This window comes from Acomys russatus, chromosome 19 (genome assembly GCF_903995435.1).
Source record: "Acomys russatus chromosome 19, mAcoRus1.1, whole genome shotgun sequence".
Taxonomy (NCBI): domain Eukaryota; kingdom Metazoa; phylum Chordata; class Mammalia; order Rodentia; family Muridae; genus Acomys; species Acomys russatus.
This window is the reverse complement of record NC_067155.1, coordinates 46442913-46470846: the sequence shown is the minus strand read 5'-3', so window position 1 is coordinate 46470846 and position 27934 is coordinate 46442913. Positions and strand designations below refer to the sequence as shown.

The following is a 27934-nucleotide window of genomic DNA, read 5'->3' as shown; positions in this document are numbered from 1 at the left end:
GGCGGTGTTTACTTGAGTGTTTATATTTCCAGGAACATTCTATGGTCTTTTTTATCGTTGGGATGATAGTGACATTACTCACTGATTTTGTGTGTGTGTGTGTGTGTGTGTGTGTGTTTGAGGCACAGGTGTTGACTGTTTGTTGGAAGGAGGCTGACAGTTTGGGGAGTGTGTGGTGTGGGGATGTGTGGCCCAGAAGGGCCAAGGATCTCTGAACAAGTCCGGCCATGCGGTGTGAGGACAGGGGTGAGGAGGGACGGGGCTTGAGTCCTTGTCAGTTGGGCAGCTTCCATTGTGGTAGCACAAGTCAGTAGGACTTGCTGAAGGAGGCGGAGGCAGGAGGATCACGAATTTGAGACTAGCCCGGGCTACACATGTTTTCCCCTTGTCCCCCTCTGCCTTGCTCCATTTTTCAAACTCACATGCCTGTGTTCTTTTTCTTCTACCTGTTCTTCATGCCCGCTGCCCAGCAGCACCTGCCTACTCATGTCCAATGCACACTCACTCCCACCATCTCTCCGTGACTTGGAACACTCCCAGGCAGGCGTGGTTGCCTTTCCTCAGGCCCTGCCCACCATGGGTTTTTTGTTTGAGACAGGGTCTCAAGCAGGCTGCCTGGCCCGTCTCTGCCTCTCCAGTGCCACCCAAGGAACCACCACCCACACCCTGTTTGTTGTGTTGTGTTTTGTTTTGTTTTGCTTTTTTGAGACAGGGTCTTGTTATGTAGTTCTGGCTCTCCTGGAATGTAGTGTGTTGATCAGGTTGGCCTTGAACTCACAGAGTTCTGCTCTGCCTCCTGAGTACTGTAATTAAAGGGCTGGGCCAATTCACCTGGCCTTTAAAAAAGTTTTTTTATTTAAATAATTTATTCAGATTTCATCTTAATTGTTATTATTATTTTTTCAAACAAGGGTCCCCAGGTTCAAACTCAGGTCCTCATGTTTGCTTAGCACATATTTTATTGGCTGAGCCATTTCTTCATCTAATCATGATTAGTTGATTGTGATATTCAGTAAACTAGGATCAAGGTTTGTTGGGGTCTGGTCTGGTGCTTTGTATGTGTTAATGCCCCCCACCCCCCAGAGTCTTACTGCAGACCGTCACATGCCCCAAGTATTGCTCTTTAACCTTGCCTCACTGTTGGACTAAAAGAAAGCTGGTACCTGGGCAGGGCTGCAGAAGGTAGGTGTGGCAAAGGTTTGTGAGCCTTGAGAGAGGGATCTTGGGAAAAAGAAGCAGCCGGGACCAGAGGAGGAGGAAGGAGGAGAATGGCCTTGGGATAGGAAAAGAGCCACACGGGGCCAGAGCAGGAACTCTGAAAAGACAGCGCAAACGAACAACCTTAGTAAGGATCTTGGGATGATGGATGGGAGGCAGCCCAGATAGAAATCACTAGAACAGATGGCATGGGATGGAGGCTGGGGGATTAGGGGTTAATACCTGCCCAGCTCCAGATAAAATAAGGCTTATTCTAAAACACAGCAGGTATCTGTCTTTTTTGTTATGTTAAGTGGGTAAATAATACTGCATAATAGTGCCGTAATAATTATAAGCCTAATAGTAAACATTTATTAGGCTATACCTATTAAATTAATAGCAGCAAAGGTATTGTAATAGATCTTAGTGAGTGGGTCTCATAGGAAAGATAATTTTTTTGAGACTGGGCTTTACTATGTAGGCCGGCCTTGAACTTAAAGTTCAACTTTAAGTTCCACTGTCTCCCGAGTGTCATGGAAATCTTTACACATATTTTTGACTTTAATCCTAACAACAATTGAGGTAGGTACTATTCACAGTCTCTCTCTCTCTCTCTCTCTCTCTCTCTCTCTCTCTTGCTCTCTCTCTCTTTTTCTCTCCCCCCCCCCCTGTGTGTGTGTGTGTGTGTGTGTGTGTGTGTGTGTGTGTGTGTGTGAAGGTCACTGCAGGGTGCTGGGTGTCTGCTCTATCATTGCTCCTCCCCATTCCTTTGAGACAGAGTCTCTCCCAGCCCCCAGCAATCTTCCTGTGTCTATCCCCTTCGGTGCTGAGGGTTATAGAGGTGTGCATGGCCATGCCCAGCTTCATCCCTCAGTGCTGCGGCCTGAGCCCAGGCTCTTAATGGTTGTGAAACAAGAGCTTTTGCCCACTCTGCTGTCCCTCCAGTCCCCCACAATCATGTGTTAAGGAAATAAAGTCTCAAGGCTAAAGAGGTGTTTTACTGTTAAGAGCACTTGCTGCTCTTGCAGAGGACCTCAGTCAGTTTCAGCATCCCCATGGCAGCTCACCATCCATTAACTCCTGCTCCAGGGGATCTAATGCCCTCTTCTGGTCTCCCTGGGCACTGCATGAGTGTGCTGCATGCAGGCAAAATACCCACACACAACGTGAAAAAGAAGAAGAGAATTACGTTTTAAGGGAGGTGTGGAGGCCCGCTCCTATAATCTCAGCTCTGGGGAGGCTAAGACAGGAATATTACTGAGAGTTTCAGCCAGCCTGGGCCACAGACTGAACTCCTGTTACAAAAAATTAAAAAAGGGTTTCCCCTCAAAAATCAGAGCATCATTGCTGGACGTGGAAGTGGCACTCTCCGGGTGTGCCCCGCTCTGACTTTGTTCTCTGCTGCTCTCTCAGGCGTGCCAGGGCTCAAGGCAGAGCGATTTGCGGAGGGGATGGAAGTCAAGCACTGTGCACTGTCGCTCGTGGGCGAGCCGATCATGTACCCAGAGATCAACAGGCTTCTGAAGCTGCTCCACCAGCAGGGCATCTCCAGTTTCCTCGTGACCAACGCGCAGTTCCCTGAGGAAATCAGGTGAGGCTACAGGCGGCACGGCGGCCAATAGTGATTTACTTCCTGGTAGGCAGGGAACGGTGGAAGGTAGACCTGACTCCTGGTCCAGTCCTCACTGTTTAGCTGAGACTGGCCGCCATGTGGGACTTGAGCCATCTCACTGGCCCTGTGTGTTCACACAACCTTTGGACATTTTGACATTGAGGACTAGGTTTAAGGTTGTACCCCCAAATATTGCACTTTTCCATCATTCTGAGTGGTGATGCTGAATTCTCAGGCACAGGAATTATGATAAAGTTAAAAAAAATATACTTTTATTTGTGTGTGCACCATGTGTGTTGAGGCACCCTCAAAGGCCAGCAGAGGGTAATGGGTCTCCTAGAGCTGGCGTCGTGGGCAGTTGTGAGCCATTTGATGTGGGTGCTGGGAAGCAGCCCAGGTCTTCTGCAAGAGCTGCAAGAGCTCTTAACTGCTCAACCATCTCTGTATAGCCTTCTTTATTGACGACTGCCGTGTTGTGTGCAGAGGAGGGGGTCAGGTTGAGAGCCTCGTGACCTGTCCTGTTACAGAGGCAAGGTCTGGGCGGAAATAGGGTCCCCAGGTCCTAGGAGTTTCTGCAGGGCCCCTTTGCTGGTGTCTAGCCTGTAGAGTGAGCTCTGTCACCCCCAGAGACTGACCCTCTTTCTTCACTGTCTGCTTCGAGGTGAGATGGGGCGACTTCCTTGACTCTCTATCTCTGATGCTTAGCACAGCGTCACTGGCCAGAACTTCTGGTTTCTGTGTGCAGTGGATGTTTGTTCAGTTCGTCTGGCCTTTGGGAATTGCTGTCCATCATCCTGAGTGGCTGTGCACACACAGGAAAAAGGTCATGCCAGTTCCTGCTATGATCAGGAAGGGCTCCAACCAAGCACTGGGTGTCTGAAGCCACGAGAGATGCAATGGCCTGCCTAACCTGCCGTGCCGTGGCTGTGGGTCTCAAGCTAGGTTTCATCTCATCTATCATCCGTTAAAATCTAGTGTTCGAAGATGGACCAGTTTCAGATAATTAATGTTTTCAGTTAATTAGGCTGCATGTCCAGGCATTTAAAAAACAATCAGGGACTTCCTGTTGTATCACATTATGAAATCATCATGGGCTGGGGCTATAGCTCAGTCACAGACTGTGTTCCTAACTGCCCATGCCCATGGCTTCCACCCCCAGCTCTGCCAAAATGAAAGCAAGAGTTGCTTTAGACACGTGGGCAAAGTGGACGCTTCTAGATAATCTCTTACTGACTGTACATTTCTACTGTGAAGTTCCTAATGTAGGCATTATTTTCTCTTTTCTTTCATTTTTCATTACCAAGGAACCTCATACCAGTCACTCAGCTGTACGTGAGCGTGGACGCTAGCACCAAAGACAGCCTGAAGAAGATTGACCGGCCGCTCTTCAAGGATTTCTGGCAGCGGTTCCTAGATAGTTTGAAAGCCTTAGCTGCAAAGGTAAGAGTTGTGATGTCATCCTAAAAATAAGTAAATAAGGAAGAGACATGAACTATGTTTGCTCCATTTTTTCTTTAAAATACAGAAAGATTACAATGTTTATTATTATTTTTTTAATTTTTAAAAAAGATCTATGTGTGTGTTTTCCCTGTATATGTACTGTGTGCATGCCTAGTACCCCAGGGGTCAGGAGAGGGCATTAGATCCCTTGGCCGTGTGGGTAATAGGTACTAAATCCAGGTTCTCTGCAAGAGCAGCTAGTGCTCCAGACTGCTGAGCCATCTCTTAGAGGCCAGCGGAGGGCACCAGATGCCCCTGAGCTGGAGGTAACAGGCAGCTGTGGGCTTCCCCATGTGGGCACTGGAGTCCATACTTGTGTCTTGTGCAAGAGCAGCAAATGTGGTTAACCGCTGAGCCCTCCCCTGTCTCACATCTTCAGAGGTTTTTGTTTGTTTTGATTTGTTTTGTTTTTAGAGACAGTGTTTCTCTGTGTAGCTCTGGCTGTCCTAGAGTGTGTGTGCTCTGTAGACCTGGCTAGCCTTGAACTCAGAGATCCGCCTGCCTCTGCCCCTGCCTTTGCTGGGATTAAAGGCATACACCACCACCACCTGGCCACATCTTCAGTTTCTAAAAATTAATTTATTATCATTATTGTTACTGAGAGGGGTGCAGAGAGTGCTATGTGTGTCCCAGCATTTGGGAGTTGGTTCTCTCCTTCCACTTTATTGAGAAAGGGTTTCTCTTATTGCTTCTGCTATTGAGTAGTCCAGGCTAGCTCACTCATAGTCGAGGCTAGCTCCCCTCCACCTCTGGTGGCTCTCCTGTCTCCACCTCTTCCGTCTGTAGGAGTGCTGGGATTGCCCTCCACTGCATTCAGCATCTCCATATGGCTTCTGGGATTGACTTCATCGTGCCGATTTCACCTGTGGAGCCATCTCTCTCTCTTCCTGGCTTACTTACTTTCTCACTTAGAAAATCTTCAGACTTTTAAGGGCAAGGATCATTTTTCATCTGATTCCCAGGTTTCTCTTGACTGTGCTGGCTCTGTGTCCTTTTTTGTGTTATCTGCTTGTCATGCACTTAAGAGAAACATGTCCACAAGGTTCAAAATGCAGTGTGCTGGGAGGCAGCCTGGGGACTGCCTGCCTGCGATGGCAGCAGATAATCTGGGTTTAAGTAGAAGGTTAATTTCCAGAAAGTTCTGCAATCAAGCATGAGCTCATAGGTAATTCATAAGTAACTTATGAGTGTGAACTCATAAGGAACTGTCAGCCTGTGAGCTCATAAGGAACTGAGTGTGAACTCATAGGTAACCGAGTGTCAGCATGTGAGCTCATAGGTAACCGAGTGTCAGGGTGTGAGCTCATAGGTAACCTAATGTCAGTGTGTGAGCTCATAGGTAACTGAGTGTCAGGGTGTGAGCTCATAGGTAACCGAGTGCCAGGGTGTGAGCTCATAGGTAACCGAGTGTCAGGGTGTGAGCTCATAGGTAACCTAATGTCAGTGTGTGAGCTCATAGGTAACTGAGTGTCAGGGTGTGAGCTCATGGGTAACCGAGTGCCAGGGTGTGAGCTCATAGGTAACCGAGTGCCAGGGTGTGAGCTCATAGGTAACCGAGTGTCAGCGTGTGAGCTCATAGGTACCCGAGTGTCAGGGTGTGAGCTCATAGGTACCCGAGTGTCAGCGTGTGAGCTCATGGGTACCCGAGTGTCAGGGTGTGAGCTCATAGGTAACTGAGTGTCAGCAGGTGAGCTCATAGGTACCCGAGTGTCAGGGTGTGAGCTCATAGGTAACTGAGTGTCAGGGTGTGAGCTCATAGGTAGCCGAGTGCCAGGGTGTGAGCTCATAGGTAACCGAGTGTCAGGTTGTGAGCTCATGGGTAATCGAGTGTCAGGGTGTGAGCTCATGGGTAACCGAGTGCCAGGGTGTGAGCTCATGGGTAACCGAGTGCCAGGGTGTGAGCTCATGGGTAACCGAGTGCCAGGGTGTGAGCTCATAGGTAACCGAGTGCCAGGGTGTGAGCTCATAGGTAACCGAGTGTCAGCGTGTGAGCTCATAGGTACCCGAGTGTCAGGGTGTGAGCTCATAGGTAACCGAGTGTCAGCAGGTGAGCTCATAGGTAACCGAGTGTCAGCATGTGAGCTCATGAGGAACTGAGTGTCAGTGTGTGAGCTCATAGGTAACCGAGTGTCAGCACGTGAGCTCAAAAGGAACTGAGTGTGAGCTCATAAGGAACTAACTGTGAGCTCATAAGGAACTGAGTGTTAGGGTGTGAGCTCATAAGGAACTAAGTGTGAACTCATAAGGAACTGAGTGTGAGCTCATAAGGAACTGAGTGTCAGAGTGTGAGCTCATAAGGATTCAGTGTGAACTCATAAGGAACTGAGTGTGAGCTCATAAGGAACTGAGTGTGAACTAATAAGGAACTGAGTGTGAGCTCATAAGGAACTGAGTGTCAGCGTGTGAGCTCATAGGTAACTGAGTGTCAGTGTGTGAGCTCATAAGGAACTGAGTGTGAGCTCATAAGGAACTGAGTGTGAACTAATAAGGAACTGAGTGTGAGCTCATAAGGAACTGAGTGTCAGCGTGTGAGCTCATAGGTAACTGAGTGTCAGTGTGTGAGCTCATAAGGAACTGAGTGTCAAATGTGAGTAATGCATAATTAATTAGAAATCCCAGGACCTGAATTTAGTGTCTTGGGGCTGGGGAGATGGCTGAGAGGTTAAAGAGCCTGAGCTCTTAAAGAGCATGTGAGTTCAATTCCAGCACCCATGTCAGGAGGCCCACAACCACCTACCACCTGCAGCTCTAGTTCCATAAGATCTGATACCTTCTTCTGGTTCCTGTAGGCACCTGCATTCACACACACACACACACACACACACACACACACACACACACACACACACACACACAGAGTCATACAAACATACATGTAAAGAAATAATAACACAAAGCTTTTAAAAAGTTTTAAGGGCCCTTGTGTGTACTTTTTTTTTTTTTTTTCACTGTAGTGCGGGGAATTGAAGCTGAGACCACATACATCCTAGGCAGGTCTGTTGTCAATGGATTTTATACCCCAGGTATCTGTCCCTCTGTGAATTCAAGGCCAGCTAGGGAAACAGACTGAGACCTTGTCCCACCAAACAAACAAAACAAAAAACAATACCCCAAACCCAACAGCAAACGTTAGCTCAGAAAACTGTAGATGTTAGGGCGGCGTTGTGGAGTCATGTCAATCACTTGTTCAGGGGGTGCTTGTCATATGAATGGGGTATTCTGTACTAATTAATATCTGTGTTTATGCGTGTTCAGATATACGTGTGTGTGCAAGTCAGAGGTCAAGCTTAGGTGTTATCCCTCAGGTGCCGTCCCATGCCTAGGCCTGCCTCTATGACACTAGGATTGCAAGCATGTGTCACCACAGCCAGCTTGTATGTGTGGTCTGGGGGAGCAAACTCAGGTCTCTCTGCTTGTACAAGCATTTTATGGCATCTTTCCAACCCTGTGCCTAGTATGTAAACAAACTAATGTTTGCACATGGCCCACAATTCACACTTAAATGAACATTTAATAGTTGACCTTCCTGTCTCTGACTGGGAAAATGTTACAGGCAGAATATGGAAATTGGGGGCTAGTAAAGGAAATTACAAAGAAGTAAGTAAAGAAATGTGATGTAGCCTCCCCTGCTCACTCCCTCTCTCTCTGTGGTGTTTCGAGACAGGGTTTCTCTGTGTATCCTTGGCCATCTTGGACTCACTTTGTAGACCAGGCTGGCCTCAAACTCACAGTGATCCATCTACCTCTGCCTCCCGAGTGCTGGGATTAAAGGCGTGCACCACTGCCTTGCTGTAATCTTTCTTTTTAAAGATTTATTGGTGTGTGTGTGTGTGTGTGCGTGTGTGCATGTGTGCGTGTGTGCGCGTGCGCGCCACACATGTTGGGTTGGCTGCAGAGACCAGAAGAGGACATCAGATCTGCTGGTGCTGGTGCTGGAGCTGCAGGCAGTTGTGAGCTGCCTGACCTGGGAGCTGGGAGCTGAACTCCAGCCCCATGGTTGACCCTGAGTGTCAGTTTGATTGGATGAGAGACTCCAGGAGAAGAAGGTATAGTTCAAATGCAGTGCAGCGCTGGCGGGGTCAGTGAGGACGGACCCAGGGACAGGTGGGTCCTGGAGCCTCTGCCTAGCTGAAGGAAGGGTTCATCTCTTTCTGGTGGCGTTGGGGGTGGTGAGAAGAAGGGGGTGGGGTCTGTGTGGAGGAGCTAGGTCACAGGATATGTGTTCCGAGGACTGCCTAGCCTTTTCTGTGCTCATTCTCTCCCTCTCCCTGTTTCTTTCTGCTCCCCGTCAGCTTTGAGGGGAGCCCTTCTGCCACTTGGGATACTTACAGAGACTGTGTCTTAAAACAAAGCAAACTCCTTACCAAAGTCCCAACGTAAAATAGCCATATTTTGTAATTGTTACTGTTCTTTGAAAGTTTGCTTATTGTTTTATGATGGTTGGTTATACAGCACTGGAAAATTGATTAGAGAAATTTCTATATCTTGATAAGCCAAGATGACTAGAAACCAGCATAACAGAGGGTGACTTTCAGGAAACAATACTTTCTGTGGTTTTGGTTTGGTAAGCTGTCTTTTCTCTATGCCAATTATATATTGAGGTCAGCCCCAAGAAGACTGGGGCTCGAACAGCAGTGCAGCTATCTAAAAATGAGAAATGGTGTTCAAGATCTGTCTGTCCAGAAGGTAACAGAGTTTTACGTTGTGCGCCTTCTTAGACTTTGGCTCACGTATCATGTGAAGACTCTTAGCATCCACATAGCTTCCAAGTGCCCTCCAAATGCAGGCAGCTCCGCACAGACCCTCAGCCTGGGGGTTGTTGCGTTTCCAGTGGAACATGAGTTTAATATCCAAACTTGACTTGCATACAAATCCTTCAACACAGTGTTTTAAATGGATGTTTGCAAGGGCAAAATTTATGTTTATTTTCTGCGAACTGTGTGTAGGAAATGAATGGTCTCTCAGAGCCAGTCGATGGACCGCCGGAGTCAGGTGAGGGCCATAGCCAGGCTACTGTCTTCTGCCTAGCAGCCGCTGCTAACCTTTATGACATTTATTTATTTGTTTGTTTTTTCGAGACAGGGTTTCTCTGTGTAGCCTTGGCCATCCTGGACTTGCTTTGTACTCTAGACTGGCCTCGAACTCACAGAGATCCTCCTGCCTCTGCCTCCCGAGTGCTGGGATTAAAGTTGTGCGTCACCACACCTGGCACCCTTTATGACCTTTTGATGTTAGGCCTGGAAGCGTTGTTTTCCACATCCAGCTCTATGCCGTAGTTATCTTATGTACAGGGATCCTACCTTTCAGTTTTAAGAAGTTCTTCAGAGGCATTCAGTCAATATATAACCTATTTTAATTTTCCCAGTTGATTGATTGACTATCAAGGTCTCAAGTAGTTAAGACTGGCTTTGAATTTTCCCATGTACTGACCCTCACAGAAGCTTGGGTTTTGGGTGCATATATTGATGTAATCATAATGTATAATATACAAAACCCTCTTTTTAACCAAATTGTTTTTCTTACGATAGAATCTTGTCATATTAGTTCTTGGTAAAAATGGATTGTCCTCTTCTAACATTTATAGATTTTTTTTCCCCTTGTGGTTCATTGTTTATTTGCTTTTGTTTTTGTTTTTATTGATGACAATGGAGATTGAACTCAGGGCCTCCCACATGCTGAGCATACTCTGCGTCAGAGCTGTCTGTCCGTAAACAAATGCTAGTACTCCAACCACGCGAGCTGCCGCCTCACTGCAGCTAGGTATTGAGTGCTAATACCTAGTGAGGATGAGCAGTGCGCACAGCCCCTGTCCCCTGGCGAGACAGAGTGGGAGAGAGAGGGTCATTTGTAGGTTGTTTACGACCCAGCATGATTTCTTATTGGCAAGGTCAAGAAAAGTGCTAGCAAGCAGAGCTTAAGCCTTTGCATTTCAGAAACTCAGCTTAGTTTAAAAAAAAAAAAAAAAAACTTGTATGTGTGTGCCTTTGTGTGAATGTATGCCATGTGGGTGCAGGTGCCCAGGGAGGCCAGGGGAGTGCATCAGGCTCCCAGGAGCTGGAGTTACAGGCAGTTGGGAGCTGCTCTATGTACGTGCTGCCTGGGTATCGAGAAGTGAATTACTGCCGGGCATGGTGGCGCACGCCTTTAATCCTGGCACTCAGGAGGCAGAGGCAGGAGGATCTCTGTGAGTTCGAGGCCAGCCTGGTCTACAAAGTGAGTCCAGGACTGCCAAGGCTAACGCAGGGAAACCCTGTCTCAAAACAAACAAGCAAACAACCCCCCCCCCACCTCCAAAGAAGTGGGTGTGGTGGTGCATACCTTTCATCTCAGCATTCAGGGAGGCAGAGACCAAGGTCACACAGACAAACTCGTGAGGTGAAGAGAAGGGGGAGAAGGGCCGTGAACTGCACCAGAAAGGCTTTTCATGTTCTCGGCAATGCTGGCAACTGATTGATATATATATATATCTTGTCACTTGTCACTTGTCACTTGTCACTTGTCAGAGGTCAGAGAACAACTTTTCTGAGTTGGTTCTCTCCTTCCATGTGGGGGCTCGGCAGCAAGTGCCTTTTTTTTTTACCCTTGAGGCTATCTTTTTTTTTTTTTTTTTTTTTTTTTTTTGGTTTTTCGAGACAGGGTTTCTCTGTGTAGTCTTGGCTGTCCTGGACTCACTTTGTAGACCAGGCTGGCCTCGGACTCACAGCGATCCGCCTGCCTCTGCCTCCCGAGTGCTGGGATTAAAGGCGTGCGCCACCACGCCCGGCTCCCTTGAGGCTATCTTGCTGACCTCAGAGGCTTGGTTTTTTGGTGGTTTTGTTTTGTTTTGTTTTCATTTTTCTTTTTTTGTCTTTCCTCTGAGCTCTCTTCATAACCTTCCTTTCTTTGCAGGTGGGCTCCTTCAAGGCTGCTCATCTCCGGCCTGCATTAGACTTTGAGCCCAGCCGTCCTCATTCTGGAGATTAGAATCGAACTCTCTTATGAGAATCATCACGTTTGATTTATTAAAAGCAGAGTTTAGGGGGAAAGGGAAATTAAAGAGAATGATCAGGAGCTAATGTCTTTGGCTGGTTGAAGCCAGAAGGAAGGAAGCACTTTCTCAAATTGACATCTGAAAAAGCTTTATTAGCGCTTTCGGGAAATGAAGATGCTAGAGACCATTTGAGGGTCTGTTTGATTTATGGCGATTTAAAGATAACTTGCACGTCTGATGAGGGCCTTCAAGAAGGCACCACGTGTGGGAAAAACTCATTCTCCTTCATAGGAGTAAGAGAATTAGTCCATTAGTCCTCGAGGCACTGGGTTGGAATAAATACCATTTATATCCAGCGTTTTGTTCCGTTCCTAAATCCAGCCGCACAGTGGGGGAAAATGGTTGTACCTGGGACCAGCCAGAGATGTTCAGTTGCACATAAAGAGCAATCTTTGGAGTTGATGCTGTGCTGGGATGGAGGCCAGGGCTTTGTGCATGCTGGGCAAGCACTGAGCTGCAGCCCTGGCCCTCACATGGTTACAACCTCCGCAGCCTCCTCGAGCCTCCCCTTTCTTCCCCAGGGTGGAGCAAGGCCTGCTTTGCTTGTGTTCTCTGGGGATGGCAGGACTGCGGGTGCCGACAGGAGACCTCCTGATTCTTCTGAGGGTGCAGCTCAGAACCTCCCAGAGCTCTAGCCCGTGGCATTGCCGCCTGCTCTCCACTTAGTGTTCTGTGTTTGTTGTGGTGGTGAAACCATCCAACCCACACAAAGTACATTTCAGTTCCCGAAGACGCAGTTGGAACACACTGCACACCTTTTTGATAGGTTGTGTGTGTGTGTGTGTGTGTGTGTGTGTGTGTACATGCATATGGGTATGTTCATTTCTCTACTTAATTTATTTTTATGCTGAGGATGGAACTCAGGGCTTTGTGAATGTTAGGCGAGTGAGTGCTCTACCACTGAGCCACACTCCTGTCCCCTTCACTGGGGGATTCTAGGCAAGTGCCAACCATATACCATCCCCCAGCCCCTCACTGGGGGATTATACTTAAAAGTTCTACTGCTGAGCCATCCTGCGGTCCTAACAATATGGTTTTTTAAAACCTTTTGTTATGCAAATAATTTTATCTTATTTTTTACATAGACATGCACTGTCTCCTTTTTTTTTTTTTTTTTTTTTTAAAGTTGTTTGTTTGAGACAGGGTTTCCACATCAGGGTCCTCCCATTCTTACCCGAGGACTGGAATCAGAGCATGTGCCACCATGTCTGGTCATTTCCTTCTTAAAGCTTTCCAAGCCTGTCACCTTAGGAAAGCGATCTCCAGGAAGGCACGGTCACAGTGCCCGTGCTGCTGTGGTGCTCTCTGTCTTTCTTCTCGGAGACTCGATTTGCTATGTGTCTGATTCATCTTGAAAAGCCAGGCTCACCAGTCTGTCCCCACAGGCACAGCTCACTAATAAACATTATAGGCTTACTTCGGGGACCGAGCCATCCTCTAATAAGTATTAGCTTTAAATTTGTGTGTGCACGTGTGAGTGCAATGCCGCAGAGGCCAGAAGGGACGTTAGATCCCTCTAGCTGGAATTACGTATGGTTGTGGGCTGCCTGATGTGGGTGCTAGATTGAACTTGGGTCTTCTGCCACAGCAGTATGCACTTTTAGCTGCTTAGCCATTGATCCAGCCCCTCTTTTAAAAGTTTTATTTAATTACTGTTATTACTATTTCTTATTATTTTATGTGTCTGTAGCTGAGTGCCACAGGATGACCTTGCACAATTGCTCCTTTGCTTTTACCTCTAGATCCTGGGGTTGGAACACTGGGCTCTAGGCTCATTTATTTGGCAAGTGTGTTTGACTGCCGAGCCATCTCCCTGGCCCTGACCTTCCTCTTGCAGGTTCAGTTTGCTGTCATTTCTGATTTTGCTTTAAAACACCAGACACGAGGAACAGTCATGTCCCCACAGGCACACCTCACTAATAAATGTTCCAGAGAGGGAGCTTGGTAAACTTGATTCAAGGACCAAGTCACCTTTAATCAGTCTCTTTTGTTTTTGAGATCCAGGCTTAAGCACATGATTTAAGTTAAAGAATCTAAACATTCCTGAACGCCAACATTTTCCCCTTAAACAATCTAGTTGTGTAAGGGGTTGCTTTCTTACTCTTTGGAACTCACTCTGGGGCTGGCTCAAGCAGTCTTTCTGGACCTAGATCGGGTGTCGAGTTTATTGGCTCAATCTGAGGGACATGTGTGGTTACCAGTCACCCAGCATTCTTGCCAGTTGACCCTGCTGTGGTAGTCTGGGGCAGCCTTGATGCTTGTGTGAGTGTCTCTCTCATACTGTGTTCTGTGTGCTTCGGGTCCAGCTGCTTCTGTCCACCCGAGTTTACTTCAGGGATGATGCATGGGCGGTGTCCCTGGGAATACTGCCAGGGGATTTACAGCTCCAGTGATGGGAGCTGGTGCAGCACCTGGGTGGGGCTGCACCATGAGCCTCCACTGACTGATTCTGGCGGCACTGCTCTCTGACCTCTATATGGTGCTCTGTGTCCCAGGACAGCTCTGTCACCTTGTGGCAGTGATCTTCAGTCCAGAGTGCCCACACTCACCTGTTATTATATTTTTTTCATAAATTCAATATGAAAATCCTTGCCTGTCAATAAACATTCCTCTAGAACAGGTTTTTTCCAAAGTTTTGGTGGGAATGAGAGTCTAAGAAAACAAACTTACTCAACCTTAGCTCACCCTCCCTTTCCAAGAATCCCACTATGGTGGCTCATATTGAATGTGAGTTTGGCAGGAGACTTGCCTTTGGAGGGATTCTCTTGATTAGCTTGAGGTGGGAGGAGATGCACCATTCCTGCAGCCTGGTCTGGAGTACACAGAAAGGAGAAAGTGAGCTGAGAACACATGGGAACATGCATTGCTCTTTCCTGTTTGACTGCAGATGCAGTGTGGCCAGCTGCCTCTTGTTCCAGCTGCTGCACCTTCCCCGGCGGGGTGGACTGTGTGCCCTTGAACCTTGAGCCAAGACAAGCCCTTCCTTCCTTAGGCTGCTTTTGTCAGGATATTTTACCACAGCTAAAGGACAAGAAACTAGCCCACCTGGCTACACCGAGCCCTGTTTTCCATAGGAATATCAGTCTTAGCTATGCTGGGGTTCACAGATATCACCAGAAATATTGCCACAGGTGTTAGCTGAACGGCCACACTGTAGATCAGTAGGCTGTTGCTTGGCGTTGGCATCTTGAGACTGATGGGCTCCGCTGAATAGTCTCACTCCTCAGCATTTGTCTGCAAATGAATTTTTAAAAATGCAGCTACCAGATCACCACAGTTTGATATTTTCTAGCTTCTTTAATCACGTTGCCTTGTTACTCTCCAGAAAGCCTGTGCTGAGTCACAGTCCCACCATGAGGGAATGAGTGTCTGTCTGGGGAGCGTTGAGGACTGCTATTTAAAAGACACAACCCGTGCCAATTTGATAATCCAAAATGGTACCTCATTACTGCTTTAATTTACCTCCCTTTGATTACTAGTAAGCCGCTGCAATATTTTAGGCGGCCGTTTTCATCTTGTTTTGACACCACCTCAACTAGTTTGTCTTGAATTGCAACTGTCACGATAAATCACTGGAATTAAGAGCTGTAGCCTGGGCCGTAATAACCTCATCTGGAATGTGCAGCTTAATTAGAAGCAGCAGACTTCCAACACGTAGTTGCATGGCTTTCAACATTTTATTATGGCTACATAAAAAGCCGGAGAGCAGAGGCCGCTGTAACATATAGCCAGCCCCAGCCTTTGTCAGACACGTGTCAGTATTGAAAGTTCTTGTTTGGTCAGCCTCCTGCTTTAGACAGTGGAGGGGACACTGGAAAATTTTTATTTTAAAAGTTTTTTTTTTTTTTTTTAATTTAACATTCATTAATTTATCTCTCTGTGTATTTGTGTGGGGGTGTGGGCATGTCAAGACACGTACCTGGAGATCAGAGGACCACTTGTAAGAGTCAGTTCTCTCTTTCCATCATGCAGTTCCAGGGCTCGAACTCAGGTTCTCAGGCTTGACAGTAAGTGCTTTTACCCCATGAACCATGCCAGTGGTTCTGGAATATTTTAAATCACTTAACAGGATTAATAGTATTTAATTCATGAGTATGTCTGTATTTAACACCTAATGGCTTAAGACCTTGACTGCAGGGGCTGGAAAGACAGCCAGCATGAACTCTGGACAGTCATGCTGCCTATAACTGCAGCCCCAGGGGGGTCCAATGCTGTCTTCTGGCCTCCCTGGGTACCTGCACACACACACACACACACACACACACACACACACACACACACACACACACGTATGCATCCACACATGCAGGCACACACGCATGCTCGTTTGCTCGCACATGTGCACGTCACCTCAGCTCCACACGCCCAGAGCCACAGTGAGGGGACTGTGTGCAGATGATGCTGTAGGAAGGGAGAAAACATAGTTCTATAAACTCACATCTACAGAGTCCCAGCTATAATAGTGAAGACAGAGCCCAGCGTCCAGGTAGAGCTCTGCTGACGGGCACGCGCCTGACACTGGCTGAGGTGGCGGTGCACTTTGTTTAATTGCACTTCAAGGTTTCTGTTGTTGGTTACAAGGCAGACTGTAATTATTCAGACATAAAATCCATTTTTAGTTCAAGGCTATGGGAGAACAAGTAGAGGACCCCATTCAGCCTTTGGGCCAGAATTTATTGATCCTTGCATTAGAGTGTTGACCTACATTTGTAATTTTTTTTTACGCGGGTCTCTTGGGTCAGTAGTCCAGACTGGCCTTGAATTCACCCTGTGGCCTAGGCAGGCTTGAATTTGAGATTGTCCTCCTTTTGTCTTCCAAATGTGTGGGTCTTTTAATTTTTTTTCCCAGTGGTAGTTTACAATTGATGTACTTTGTAAGATTTACTTGCGAGTACATAGTGTTAGATGCCACTGCTAAATGATAATTTTTTAATTTTCAAAAATTATTACAGCTATGTAGGAATTAGTTTTATGATTAATTCTTTGTTTTTCAAGTCATGTGGATCTTTTAAGTGTATGTGAGTGTGTATGTGTGTGTGCTGGCACACGCATTCCATAGTACGCAAGAAACAGCACACATGTAGAGGACAGCTTGCAAGAGTTGGTTGTCCTTCCACCATGTGGGTCCCGGGCATCAGAGAGGCTGGTGGCCAGCACTTGTCCCTGCTGAGCCCTCTCGCCGGCCTGTGCCCTCCTTTAGTTTCTCCTGTAGGACCAGCTTTGTTGTGTGATGTGACCTCTGGGAAAGTCCCAGCACTAACTTGCTTTTGTCTTCTGGACTTAGGAGGAACATTCGGTGTCTCACCGTTGCATTTCACTGTTGACTTTTCACAGCTACTCATCATCGGTCTAGAGAAAGTGGTGTTTGTTCCCAGGGCCCTAGGGTTTTAGGATTGTAACTGTTGAGTTCACCTGCGTCTTCTCATCCTGTCCTGTTCTTCTGCCACTGTGGTGACTGGCGCTGATTTTCAAATACCAAGCCCCGTTCCATCTCTGAAATAGGCTTCAGGTGGTCACTGTGTATCTCTTTTGTGTTAATTAGGTTAAACAACAACAACAAAAAAATCATTAAAAAACTTCATTCCTTCCCATTTCACACATGTATGCACTGTATTCATATTTCACACCCACTTCCTCTCTTACTCCCCTCGCACTCCCAGTGAACCCCTCCTTCCCAAGAAGTCCTTTCATGCCTTTGTTTTTGTTTTTCCCTTCCGAGTTAAGGCTGCTCAGATGAACTGAACTGCAGGTCCCGTTTACCAGCTCTGTCTTTGGCAGGAGCATTATGGTGGTCTAAGTCCACGGTGCTCCTCCCGTGGCCCGCAGGGGCTAAGGACTACAGTCGGACTCCATGGATGCTTACGGCAGCACTCCCATTTTCTCCTCCTCTGATCAGCCTTAGAAAACAGTTTTGCAAGTACTCCATCATTCTGAGTCCGTTTGTAAGCTGATGGCAAGCATCCCATAATGCTCTGCTGTCACCTCCCTGGCCTCCTGTGTTTGTTTATGTTGTTCTCTGCTTGTTTGTTCCATTCACCGCAATAGATTTTTGTAATACTTTTCCCAGTTATTTTTTAAAATGTTAATTCAGTTTTTAAAAGCCATACGTTTATATTCTCTGTCTGTCTTTCTCCCCCGCGCCGCCGCCCCCCCCCCCCCCCCCGTGTGTGCGTGTGCATATGTGCATGTAGGTTAGAGGACAGCTTGTGGGAGGGAGTTGTCTCCCCACCATCACCACTGCATGGGTCACCACTGCATGGGTCACGGGGATTGCAGTCGGGCTGCTGGGCTGGCAGCAGGTGCCTACAGTTCGCTGCGCTGGCTCCTTGGCCACTTAGTCAGCTTTTCTGTGGGTAACTCTTGACATTGCTGCTAATCTCATTTTCTGACCGCTTCCTCTCCACTTCACCCTCTGAGTTTCTTTTTCCCCGGTGTCTATGCTGCTGTTTACATTTATTTATGTATTTTGTGTGTGAGTTTGTGTTGTGTGTGCCTGCACATGCGTGTTTGCACTTGTGTGCACAAGCAGCCATGGTGCATGTGGTGATGTCAGAGGTCAGCTTTTCTCTTTACATTATTGAGAAGGGCTCTCTTATTGTTGCCAGTGGGCAGTATACTCCAGGAAAACTAACCCTTAAGCTCCCAGCTGATCCTCTTACCTCTGTCTTCCCTCTCTCAGTAGGAGTGCTGTGATTACAGATGTGAGCCACCACATCTGGCTGGGTTTTTTTGTTTTGTTTTGTTGTTTTTGTTTGATTGTTTTTTGAGACAGGGTTTCTCTGTGTAGTCTTGTCTGTCCTGGACTTGCTTGCTTTGTAGACCAGGCTGGCCTTGAACTCACAGTGATCTGCCTCCTGAGTGCTGGGATTAAAGGTGTTCATCACCATGCCTGGCTTCACATCTGGCTTTTTCCATGGGTTCTATAGATAGAATTCAACTTGCCACAATTACATGGCAAGTGACTTAAAGGAAAAAGGGCCTAACAGTTCAAGGTGCAGAACAGCAGGGGATGACAGGGAAGTCAAGGCAGCAAGCGCTTGAAGCAGTCAGTCACATGGCATCCAGAGTCAGGAACAGAGCAGTGAATGCACGCTGCTGCTCAGCATCCTCTGGACCAGCCAGAAAGTGGTCACAGTGAAGGCTTGGCCTTCCTACATCAGTAAATGTAGTTAAGATTGTCCCTCAGCTGGGCACGGTGGCACACACCTTTAATCCCAGCACTCGGGAAACAGAGGCAGGTGGATCCCTGTGAGTTTGAGGCCAGCTTGATCTACAATGCGAGTCCAAGATAGCCAAGGCTACACAGAAACCTTGTCTTGAAAAACCATCTCCCACATGATTCCGAGTTCTGTCAAGTTGGCATTAACTAGCATGGGCAACATGAAATGTTGACGCAAAGTAAATACATAAAAATACACCCTGAAGTCGTCTCCTGCTGTTTAATTCACATGTCTTCTTGTAAGGGTCATCTGTTGATAGCTCTTTCGTCTTTGAGGGTAAGATGGCCAAGCCTACTTGGGGCTCCATGCCAGACTTAAGGAAGATGGAGACCATATTTTTTTTGCTATTTTTTTGTGTATGGGCATTTTGCCTGAGTGTATGTCTATGCACTACGTTCTGGTACCTACGGAGGCCAGGAAAAGATGCCCTATTCCCTGGAGCTGGAGTTACGGATGGCCATGAGCTGCCATGTGGGTGCTGGGGATCAGACCTGGCTGCCCTGCCAGTGCTCCTTTGTGCTGAGCCATCTCTCCAGCCCCAGGGATGATATTCTTCAAGATTGACAATTCAGCCACATAGAACCCACCATAGGTCATCAGTCTGGACCTTTCTTCCCCATGACAAGAAAGAAATGTTTTTACAGAGACAAAGCTCCTATTTTAGTAAAGAAAGACAAAAGATCAATACATACTAAGAAGTTAGATATGAGCTGCAAATTACCCACAGAGCAAGCACTTGGGAGGGAAGAAAGAAGCTAATGAAACAGAAGAGCATCCACAGAAGAGAGGTGATTATAAAAACCAGAGTTGGCTCTTAACAAAAAGCCCATAGGACTGCAAAATCAGCCAATGAGACGAGACAAGACAAATGTGCAGTATTAAGTGTGAAAAGGGAGCGTTGCTGAACTTAGTTACTGTCCTTTTGCAGTGAAGGAACACCATGACCAGGGCAGCTTATAAAAGAATGTAACTGGGGGCTTGCTTGCAGTTTCAGAGGGTGAGTCCCATGGCCATCATGCCAGGGAGCGTGACTGCAGGCATGCAGGCAGGCAGGCATGCGCTGTAGCTGTAGCTGAGAGACTGGCCCTTGTATGGGCTTTTGAAACCTCAAAGCTCCACCCCACCCCCACCTCCTCCAACAAGGCCACACTTCCTAATCCTTCCCAAAACAGTTCCACCAAGTTAGGAACAGTTATTCAAATATATGAGCCTATGGGGGCCCGTCCTCACCCAAACCACCACACTGGACATTTTGAGATGTTGAAAATCAAACAAGGGCTAGGGAGATGGCTCAGTGGGCCAAGCACTTGCCACGCGCAATCCCTAGTAATCCTGAGAGCTCAGGTGGAGCCAGGCTTAGCAGTGTGCAGCTTCGGTCAGTGCCGCCATGCTGACATGGGTCGGCCGGCCTGGCTTAGGCAGCAGGGAGCAACCAAGGAAATGCCATCTCAAACAAGGTGAAGGCGGGCATTCTGGGTTGTCCTCTGGCCTCCACACATGTCCTGTGGCGTGTCTATGCCTGCCTGCATGCGTGCTCACAAACTTGTGTACACATACGCCATGCATATACTCAGAAAAGAAAGAAAAGATGTTTTGAATGACTTTGCATCAGTTAGATGAAATGTACAAATTCTTGGGAAACAAAGCTAGGAAAAAATAGCACAAAAGCAAACCAGGAGACTGTGAGTCTGTACTGGCTAGGTTTTTACCAGCTTGACGTATGCGGGGGTCCCCTGGGTAGAAGGAACCTGAATTGAGAAACTGCTCCCATTAGATTGTAGGCAAGTAGTCCTAGTTAGTAGGCAGGGGCTCAGGAGGCAAGCCTCTGGGCCATTTTCTTAAATAGTGAATTTCTGGGGATAAGCCCCACACACTGAGGGTGGTGCCACCCTGTCCTGGCCTTTATAAGAAAGCCGGCTGAGCAAGCCAGTAAGCAGTGTCCCTCCATGAGCTCTGCCTCGGTTCCTGCCTCCAGTTCTTGCCCTGATTTCCTTCCATGATGGACTGTGACCTGTCAGCCAAGCAAACCCTTTCCTCCCCAGGCTGCTTTTGGTCATGGGGTTGTATCACAGCAACCAAAAGCTAACTAAAAACAGGGTTTATAAATAGTTTGATTTTATTATTTATTTACTTATTGAGACAGAGTCTCACTCTGGAGCCCTGGTTGGCCTGGAACTCACTGTGTAGACCAGATTAGCCTTAAACCAAAGAGATCCACTTGCCTCTTCCTTCCAAGTGCTGGGATTAAAGGTGTGCACCACCACAACCAGCCTATTTTAATTTTGTGTGTGCGTGTGTACGTACATGGGAGTGCAGTGCCCCTGGAGTTCAGACCCCGTGGGGAGTTGCAGGTGGTTGTGATCTGCCTTCTGGGTTCTCTGCACAAGCGCTTGTAACCACTGAGCCATAACCACTGAGCCAGCTCTCTAGCCTTCTGGTTTTATAATTTAAAGACCTGTCCAAAGAGAGTTCCAGGCCCAGATGGCTTCACGGTTGACTCAGCAGTTAGTCCCAGCAAGGACTAACACCAGCTCTCCACAGCATCTCCAGCTCAGGGTTCATCATCAGCCATCACTTTTGGCATAAGCAGTGGCTCTGCTGGGTGTGCCAGTGAGATGGTTCAGTGGGTACTGTCTCCTTAAGTTGCTCTCTGATCTCTGCAGCATGCTGTGGTGTGTGCATGCATTGGACACATTTAATAGATTTGGTTTTTTAGGTTAACAGAGGGTGTTGCATATTTCTGGAAGGAGCTAGTTGGATCCTAAACATGAACATTAAACAAATGGCCAAGGACAGTCAAGACTCCATTAATGGACACAAGAATACCTGCTCTAACAGGACTTCTTGGCTTTTGCTCCATTGGCCTTTTCATTGAATAATTGTAACACTGTGTGTGTATGTGTGTCTGTTGGGGGCAGCTGTGTTCTTGTGATTATATTGAGCTCAGCAGCAGCTCTGGCCTTTGCCCACTAGATGTCAGTAGCACCCCCACTTGGGGACTCTGCAAAGGGTTCTCAAGGTATGACCCTGTGGAAAGAAGTTTCAAAGTTAAAACAGAATATCCCCAGGGCTGCAGAGTTGGCCCCTGGTTGAAAACCACCATTGCTACTGGACAGCAACAGTTAACACTGTGCAGCTGGAAGGGATCTGGTGTAGATGTGGACTTTATTATATTTATTACAATAGAAGATCAGTGGGGAATATGAGTTTAGTCACGTATTTAAAAAAAAAAAAGATGTTTATTATGTGTGTCTCTGTGCATGTGAGTTCTGAGGCCAAAGGAGGGTGTAGGATTCCCATGATCTGGAGTTACAAGCAGCGATAAACCAGCCAGTTTGGGTGTGGGGCACAGAACTCAGGTCATCTATAAGAACAGCGAACACTTTTTGTTGTTGTTGTTTGAGACAAGGTTTCTCTTGTAGTCCTGCCTGTCCTGGACTCACTCTGTAGACCAGGCTGGTCTTGAACTCACAGAGATCTCCCTGCCTCTGCCTCCCCGAGTGCTGGCATTACCATTGTATGAGTCAGGGTCTCATGTAGTGCAGGCTTGCCTCAAACTTACTATGTATCTTAGGGTGACCTTGAACTCCTCATTCTCCCACCACCATCTCTCCAGTGCTGGGATGACAGACATGTGCCACCATGCCTGGGTCGTGTGGTGCTGGGGATGGACACTGGGGCCTCACTGTAGGGAAAGCGAGCACTCTAGCCCCAGAGTCAAATCCTCGGTCATATTTCGTGTATTTTCTCTCAGTTTACAAGGTTTAGCAGATAGACAGACAGACAGACACAGAGACAGAGCAAGCATACAAGCAAGCCCAATTCCTAGGGTTCCTATTACTGAGGTCGCATCTGGGATCACCGGCTTCACCACTGTTCACTCAGCCACTCTGGACCTGGATTCGTGTTTGTCAAGTGAAGAGAACAGTCACAGGTTCCTAAGACTCCTCCTGAAGCTCAGACAGATGCTGGGATCTCGGAAAGACACAGGACACTTGGAACATCTGCACAGCAAGTGCTGTCTTCTGTCGCTCCCGTCTCCCTTGGTTGTAGCCTCTCCAGGTTCTTTGTTTAAAGGGCTTGTAACTCCCTCTAGGAGCTAATCTCAGTTTATAAATCCATCCTCTGTGGAGGCAGAGTTTTGTCTAGGTCTCTCAGAAAAGAATCATTGGGTTTTTAATAGAGATGTTTAAATGGAATATTCTCTTCCTTCTATTCTGTAAATGGTCTTTGCTGGCGTGGAACCGTTCCTCTGTTAGGGCTGGCTTAGTTCAGTTTTGGTGTGTAAGTATGTGATGTATGTATGTGTGTGTGTTTTTGTGAGTGTGTGAGAGGGGTGCAAGTGCTGTGATACGTGGAGGCCAGGGGAGGATGTCCTGCTGTGTCACTCTCTACCTTATTACCCTGTGACAGGTTCTCACACTGAATCTGGAGTGAGGCTGCCACCAGTGACGCAGTGATCCTCCTACCTCTGTCACCCACGAGCCCCCAATGCTAGGGTCCCAGGTGTGTGTGGCCATGCCTGGCTTTTTATTTGAGTTCTGGGGGTCTGAACTTTGGTTCTTGTGCTTGTACCCCGTGCACTCTCACACTGAGCCATCTCGGCTCTGCCATGGGGGAGGGGGGAACAGATCCCTGGACTTGGCAGGATTTATTTCTGCAAGGCTTAGTCCTTAGTGCTACAGGATTAAGTGCTAAGTGCTACAACAAGCAAGCAAACAAGGAAACAAACAAAAAACCACAACCATCCAGCAACTAAACAAAAGCTATTTTTTTGTTTGTTTGGAAACAGGGTTGCACTGTATAGCCCAGCTAGCCCAGCACTCATTGTGTAGCTCAGGCTGGCCTGATATTTGCAGTCTAGCCCAGGCTTTAAACTTGCAGCATTCTTGCCAAGGCCATCCAAGCGCTGGGCTTACTGGATTAATATTTAAAAGCATGCACAACTACCCTGTCTCACAAAGATAGGAATTGAACATACTGAGGGTGCATGGGTGCTCTGGATCCCATCCTATCTGGGTTATTTTAACTCGCTGTTGTGCTAGGCTAGGAGAGCTGGTGGGTTTTGCTTGGTAATTGGCCACTTTCTTTGAATCTGACTTTTTTTTTTTTAAGTTGGTAGCTTTCCAAGAATTCAATTATATTACTTACAATTTAATGCTTTTGTGTACAGTTCAGTCATTTTTTGCCTTGGCTTCCTTGATTTGATATAGCTTTCAGGAAAACTTTAAAACAACAAGATATACAGCCTTTTTGTGAGTCTAATTGGGAATATCTCTTTTATTTTTAAATTATATGTATGTGTGTGTGTTTGTGTGCATTAGAGAGAGAGTGCAGGTGTCCATGACGGCCAGAAGAGGGCATCAGATGCCCGGAACCTGGAATTCCAGGTGATTCTGAGCTGTTGGGCATGGTTACTGGGAACTGAGCTCTGGTCTCTGCGAGCAGAATGTGCTCTTCACTGCCCAGCATCTCTTCAGCCCAGCTCTGTATGTATTCGATTTGGTGTTAGAAGCTGGGTAGCTATTTAAAGGAAATTTAGAATTTCCTGTCTTGCCTGGTAAAATGCCTTTCTAAAGAACTAAGTAGATAGGAAGGAAATGCTTTTGATGTGCCTGACAAATGCTCTTCACTGTGTATCTCTAAGCTTGTTCCGTGAAAGCTCTCAAGTGTGCAGGGTCCAGGAGCATGCGGCCTTTTATCCGGGTACCCAGAAAGCGGAGGCGGAAGCTCAAGGCCGTGCTTGGTTAGCCTGGGCTGCAGGAGGCTTGCCTTAAAAAAGAAGTGTGTTTTTTCTTTTTATGAATTACGCTTTTTCTGGTCCCCCAAACACAGAAGTAGGGAGCATGCAATACTTTCTTTTCTCTTGATTATTTTGAGTCCTTGCTAGGGCTCCTGGGAACTTGCTGCACATTGTCCCCTGTGCTTCCTAGGTTTGGCCTCCCTCAAGGGCAAAATCTCAGCCTTTGATTTGGATTTTAAGCTGTCAGTAATGGTCTTCTGAGGGCTTCCAGAAAGTCTTTGAATCTTATCCACTTATTTCAGGCCCCGGAAGGTAGCAGAGTCTCGGGTTGTCGGTCTGTCACAGTCTTTATGACTGTGATCCTTATGCTTTTGGAAAAAGCCTGCACCAATTTGGGTTTTGTGGTAGACGCTGGCGACTACTTGTGAGCATGACTTCGCTGGCAAAAAGAAATGCCAGAGATTATAAATGACAGGAAAGCCGGAAAGAAGGGAGTGATAATTCATGTTTACTCACAGTCCGCAGGATTGTTGTCTGAGCTGTTATCTGTGTTAACTTTCCCTCATCTAATAGGATTTAATCAACTTCTTGCTTTCTTTTTAAAGTTTTTATTAGTATTATAAATGTACTTAATAATGAGCCTCCTCTTGGCATTTTCATACATGTATATAATGCCTTCAGCTCATGTTTACTCTCTATTACCTTCCTCCATTCTCCTCCCCCCATAATCTTCTTCCTTTTCCTAACTAGTCTCCCGTTTATTTTAATGCCTTGTGTGTGTGTGTGTGTGTGTGTGTGTGTGTGTGTGTGTGTGTGTTACGTAGACAACTTGCAGGGACTGGTTCTTACCCACCACTGTGTGGGGCCCAGAGATTGAACTCAGATTGTGAGGATTGGCAGCAAGCACCTTCCTTCACTGAGCCATCTTGCTAGCCCCTGTGCTCACATTAAAGCCAGTTCAGTTTGTGTGTGTGTGTGTGTGTGTGTGTGTGTGTGTGTGTGTGTGTGTGTATGTGTGTGTGTTAGTGACTAACATGGTTCTAGATACTGGGGGTAGGGATGAGGGTATGAGGAAGACATGTGCTGATATCTGTGCCTTTGTAAGGAGTGTAAGGATCTTTTTATCACTGATGTTTTCTTTCCACCTGTCTGCAAAATGTAATTTCAAAGGCTGGCGAGATAGATGACCCTGGGGGTAAGAGGACTTGCTGCTCTCCCAGAGGCCCAGGGTTCCTTTCTCAGCACCCATGGGCAGGGGCAGGGTCAGGGTCTGATGCCCTCTTCTGGCCTCAGAAGGCACAGTTCTCATGAACTACAAACCCACACGCGGACATACCATGTGCACAAAGTTAATTAAAGATAAAATCTTTATAAGTGTCCTGTGCTCTACCAGCTGAGCTAGCTGAGCAGTCTGTGTCCTTTTAAAAAGTAACTTCAGTTTGTAGATGTGCACAGGGCCTTTCCCTGACCTGGGTTCCCTGTGAGTCAAGGGTATTGGCCAGTGTTCTTTCTTGGGTGAATCTGTAACCTGTGCTCGGGTGAAAGCCAAGTTGTTTTCCCTGTTTCAGCAACAACGAACAGTCTACAGACTGACACTTGTCAAGTGTTGGAACGTGGATGAACTTCAGGCCTACGCTGAGCTGGTGTCCTTGGGGAACCCCGACTTCATAGAGGTCAAGGTAAGTTCTGTTGGCGTGCGCGCGTGCACACACACAATTTAAAATTTTTTATTTTTTAGAGTGGTAAATACGTTTAATTATGGGACTGGCTGGGTTATAAAGATCAGCTATTTCTTCGGTTTATTTTTACATCACTGCCACACACAGCATAGTCAGTTTATACTGTCATGTTAGACATTTGATATTGGGATTAAGAAAAACAATCTTAAGAGCTTTTCCTAAGATAGGAGGTAGACAGTACCAGACAAGCTGTGGTGTGAGCTATGCTGAGCTGAGAAGGTGGTGCTCAGTGAGTAGTCAGACTCCTACTGTGGATAGCTAAAGCTATTTCAGGTGTAGGCGGTAGTTTAGGGAGCCCCGCCCGCCTGTCACCTTTAACAGACTAGTCTGGGCCTGGGCTGGGTTCAGCTCTGCTGCCCTAATCCCTAAGCTGTGTGGGTTAAAAGGTAAGCTCTCTTATTCGTTCATTTACTTTTCCCCCCCCCCCTTTCTTTCTTTTTTGTTTCTGTTTCTGAAATAGGGTCTCCTTCTGTAGTCCAGGCTATCCTGGATCTCACTGTGTAGCCCAGACTTGTGGGCCAGAGCCTGGCGTATACAGTAGCAAACATTGAGGCCCTTCCTCAAGCAAGGTGGAAAGCAAGGACTGACCCCCACCTTGAACAAAAATATTGAAAAATAATAATAGCAGCAGCTATGCATAGTGGCATAGGCATGCAACCCCAGCGCCCAGGGTCACAAGTTCAAAGTCACCTTTGACTACACAGTGAGTTTGAGGTAAGCCTGGGCTACCTAAGACATTGTCTCAGGAAAAAAAGAGAAAGAAAGAAAGAATGTATATACATGTGTGTGTGGTGTATATGAAAACACACACACACACACACATACTCTCTCTCTCTCTCTCTCTCTCTCTCTCTCTCTCTCTCTCTCTCTCTCTCTCTCTCTCTCTCTGTCTCTGCCCTGAAGTCTTCGGCTAACTGGTGGTGGACGTGGAAGGTGGAAATGGTTCGCTGAGGTAGAGAGAACCACGGGCAAGTGGGAGAGACATTCTCTGAGTTCCTTGTCACCATATTAATTACATGTAGGATATTTTTCAAATATTCAAGTATAAGTTTTTAGAGGCCTCCGTTTGAGGGTTAAGGCAGGGCTGGAAGTAGCAGTTTGGAACCCTGCCTGTGAGGTGGAGTGTCGAGAGACTCCCTGGGTCCCCCAAGGTGACTGCATGGTAGAAGCTGTGAGGTGGAGTGTCGAGAGACTCCCTGGGGTCCCCCAAGGTGACTGCATGGTAGAAGAAAACCCCCATCTTTGAAAGCCAGCTCTTGCCTTCTCAGTGTGGAGTTTTGAAACTGAATATTCTCTGAGTCTCAAGAGGGAAAGGTGTAGCATTTCATTGCTTTAGAGCTTGGTGCTCTGTAGGAGGGGCGGGAGGTGGCACCCAGGTGGCACCCAGGCTCCTGCTCAGCTCCCTGTAGGAGGGGCGGGAGGTGGCACCCAGGCTCCTGCTCTCTGAGACATTATCATTTTATCTCTGGTCAGACCAAAGACGCTCTTTGATTTTGAAATTGCTCTTAAGTTCAAAAGGTTTCTCTTGGCAGAAGTTTTAATGACGCACAAATATAAACTGTCTGTCTGAAAATATATATCCCAGTTCAGGGAGAGCTCGCCAACAGCAGGGATTAGTGGCGTTTTAATTCATGGCTTAGCTATTAAAAATGCTGCCACAAATTATATGGTAGTAAAATCTGTTTTTATTGTGCTTGGCTGGATTGTGGGCCCTCTTCTCTCCCGCTTCCCACCCCCCCACTTCTCTCCCGCTTCCCTCCTTCCCTCCCACTCTCCCCTCTCCCTCTTTATCTTTCTACTTTTGCCCTTTTTTTCTGGAATCATGTTTCCTATAGTGAACATTTTACAGTTTGGGAAAAAAAGGACAAATATTATTATAAATTTCTTTTTAGC

The 27934-nt window shown here is 47.0% G+C and overlaps 1 protein-coding gene across 1 annotated transcript in view; it reads left to right on the top strand.

Moving 5' to 3' along the window:
* LOC127202676 (S-adenosyl-L-methionine-dependent tRNA 4-demethylwyosine synthase TYW1) overlaps window positions 1-27934 on the top strand; it is a 75559-nt gene that overhangs the window by 34506 nt on the left and 13119 nt on the right. Inside the window, exons 12-14 of the mRNA XM_051161382.1 lie at window positions 2611-2788; window positions 4114-4249; window positions 25871-25981. Coding sequence (XP_051017339.1) covers window positions 2611-2788; window positions 4114-4249; window positions 25871-25981 — 425 coding nt within the window. The remainder of the gene's footprint in view (window positions 1-2610; window positions 2789-4113; window positions 4250-25870; window positions 25982-27934) is intronic.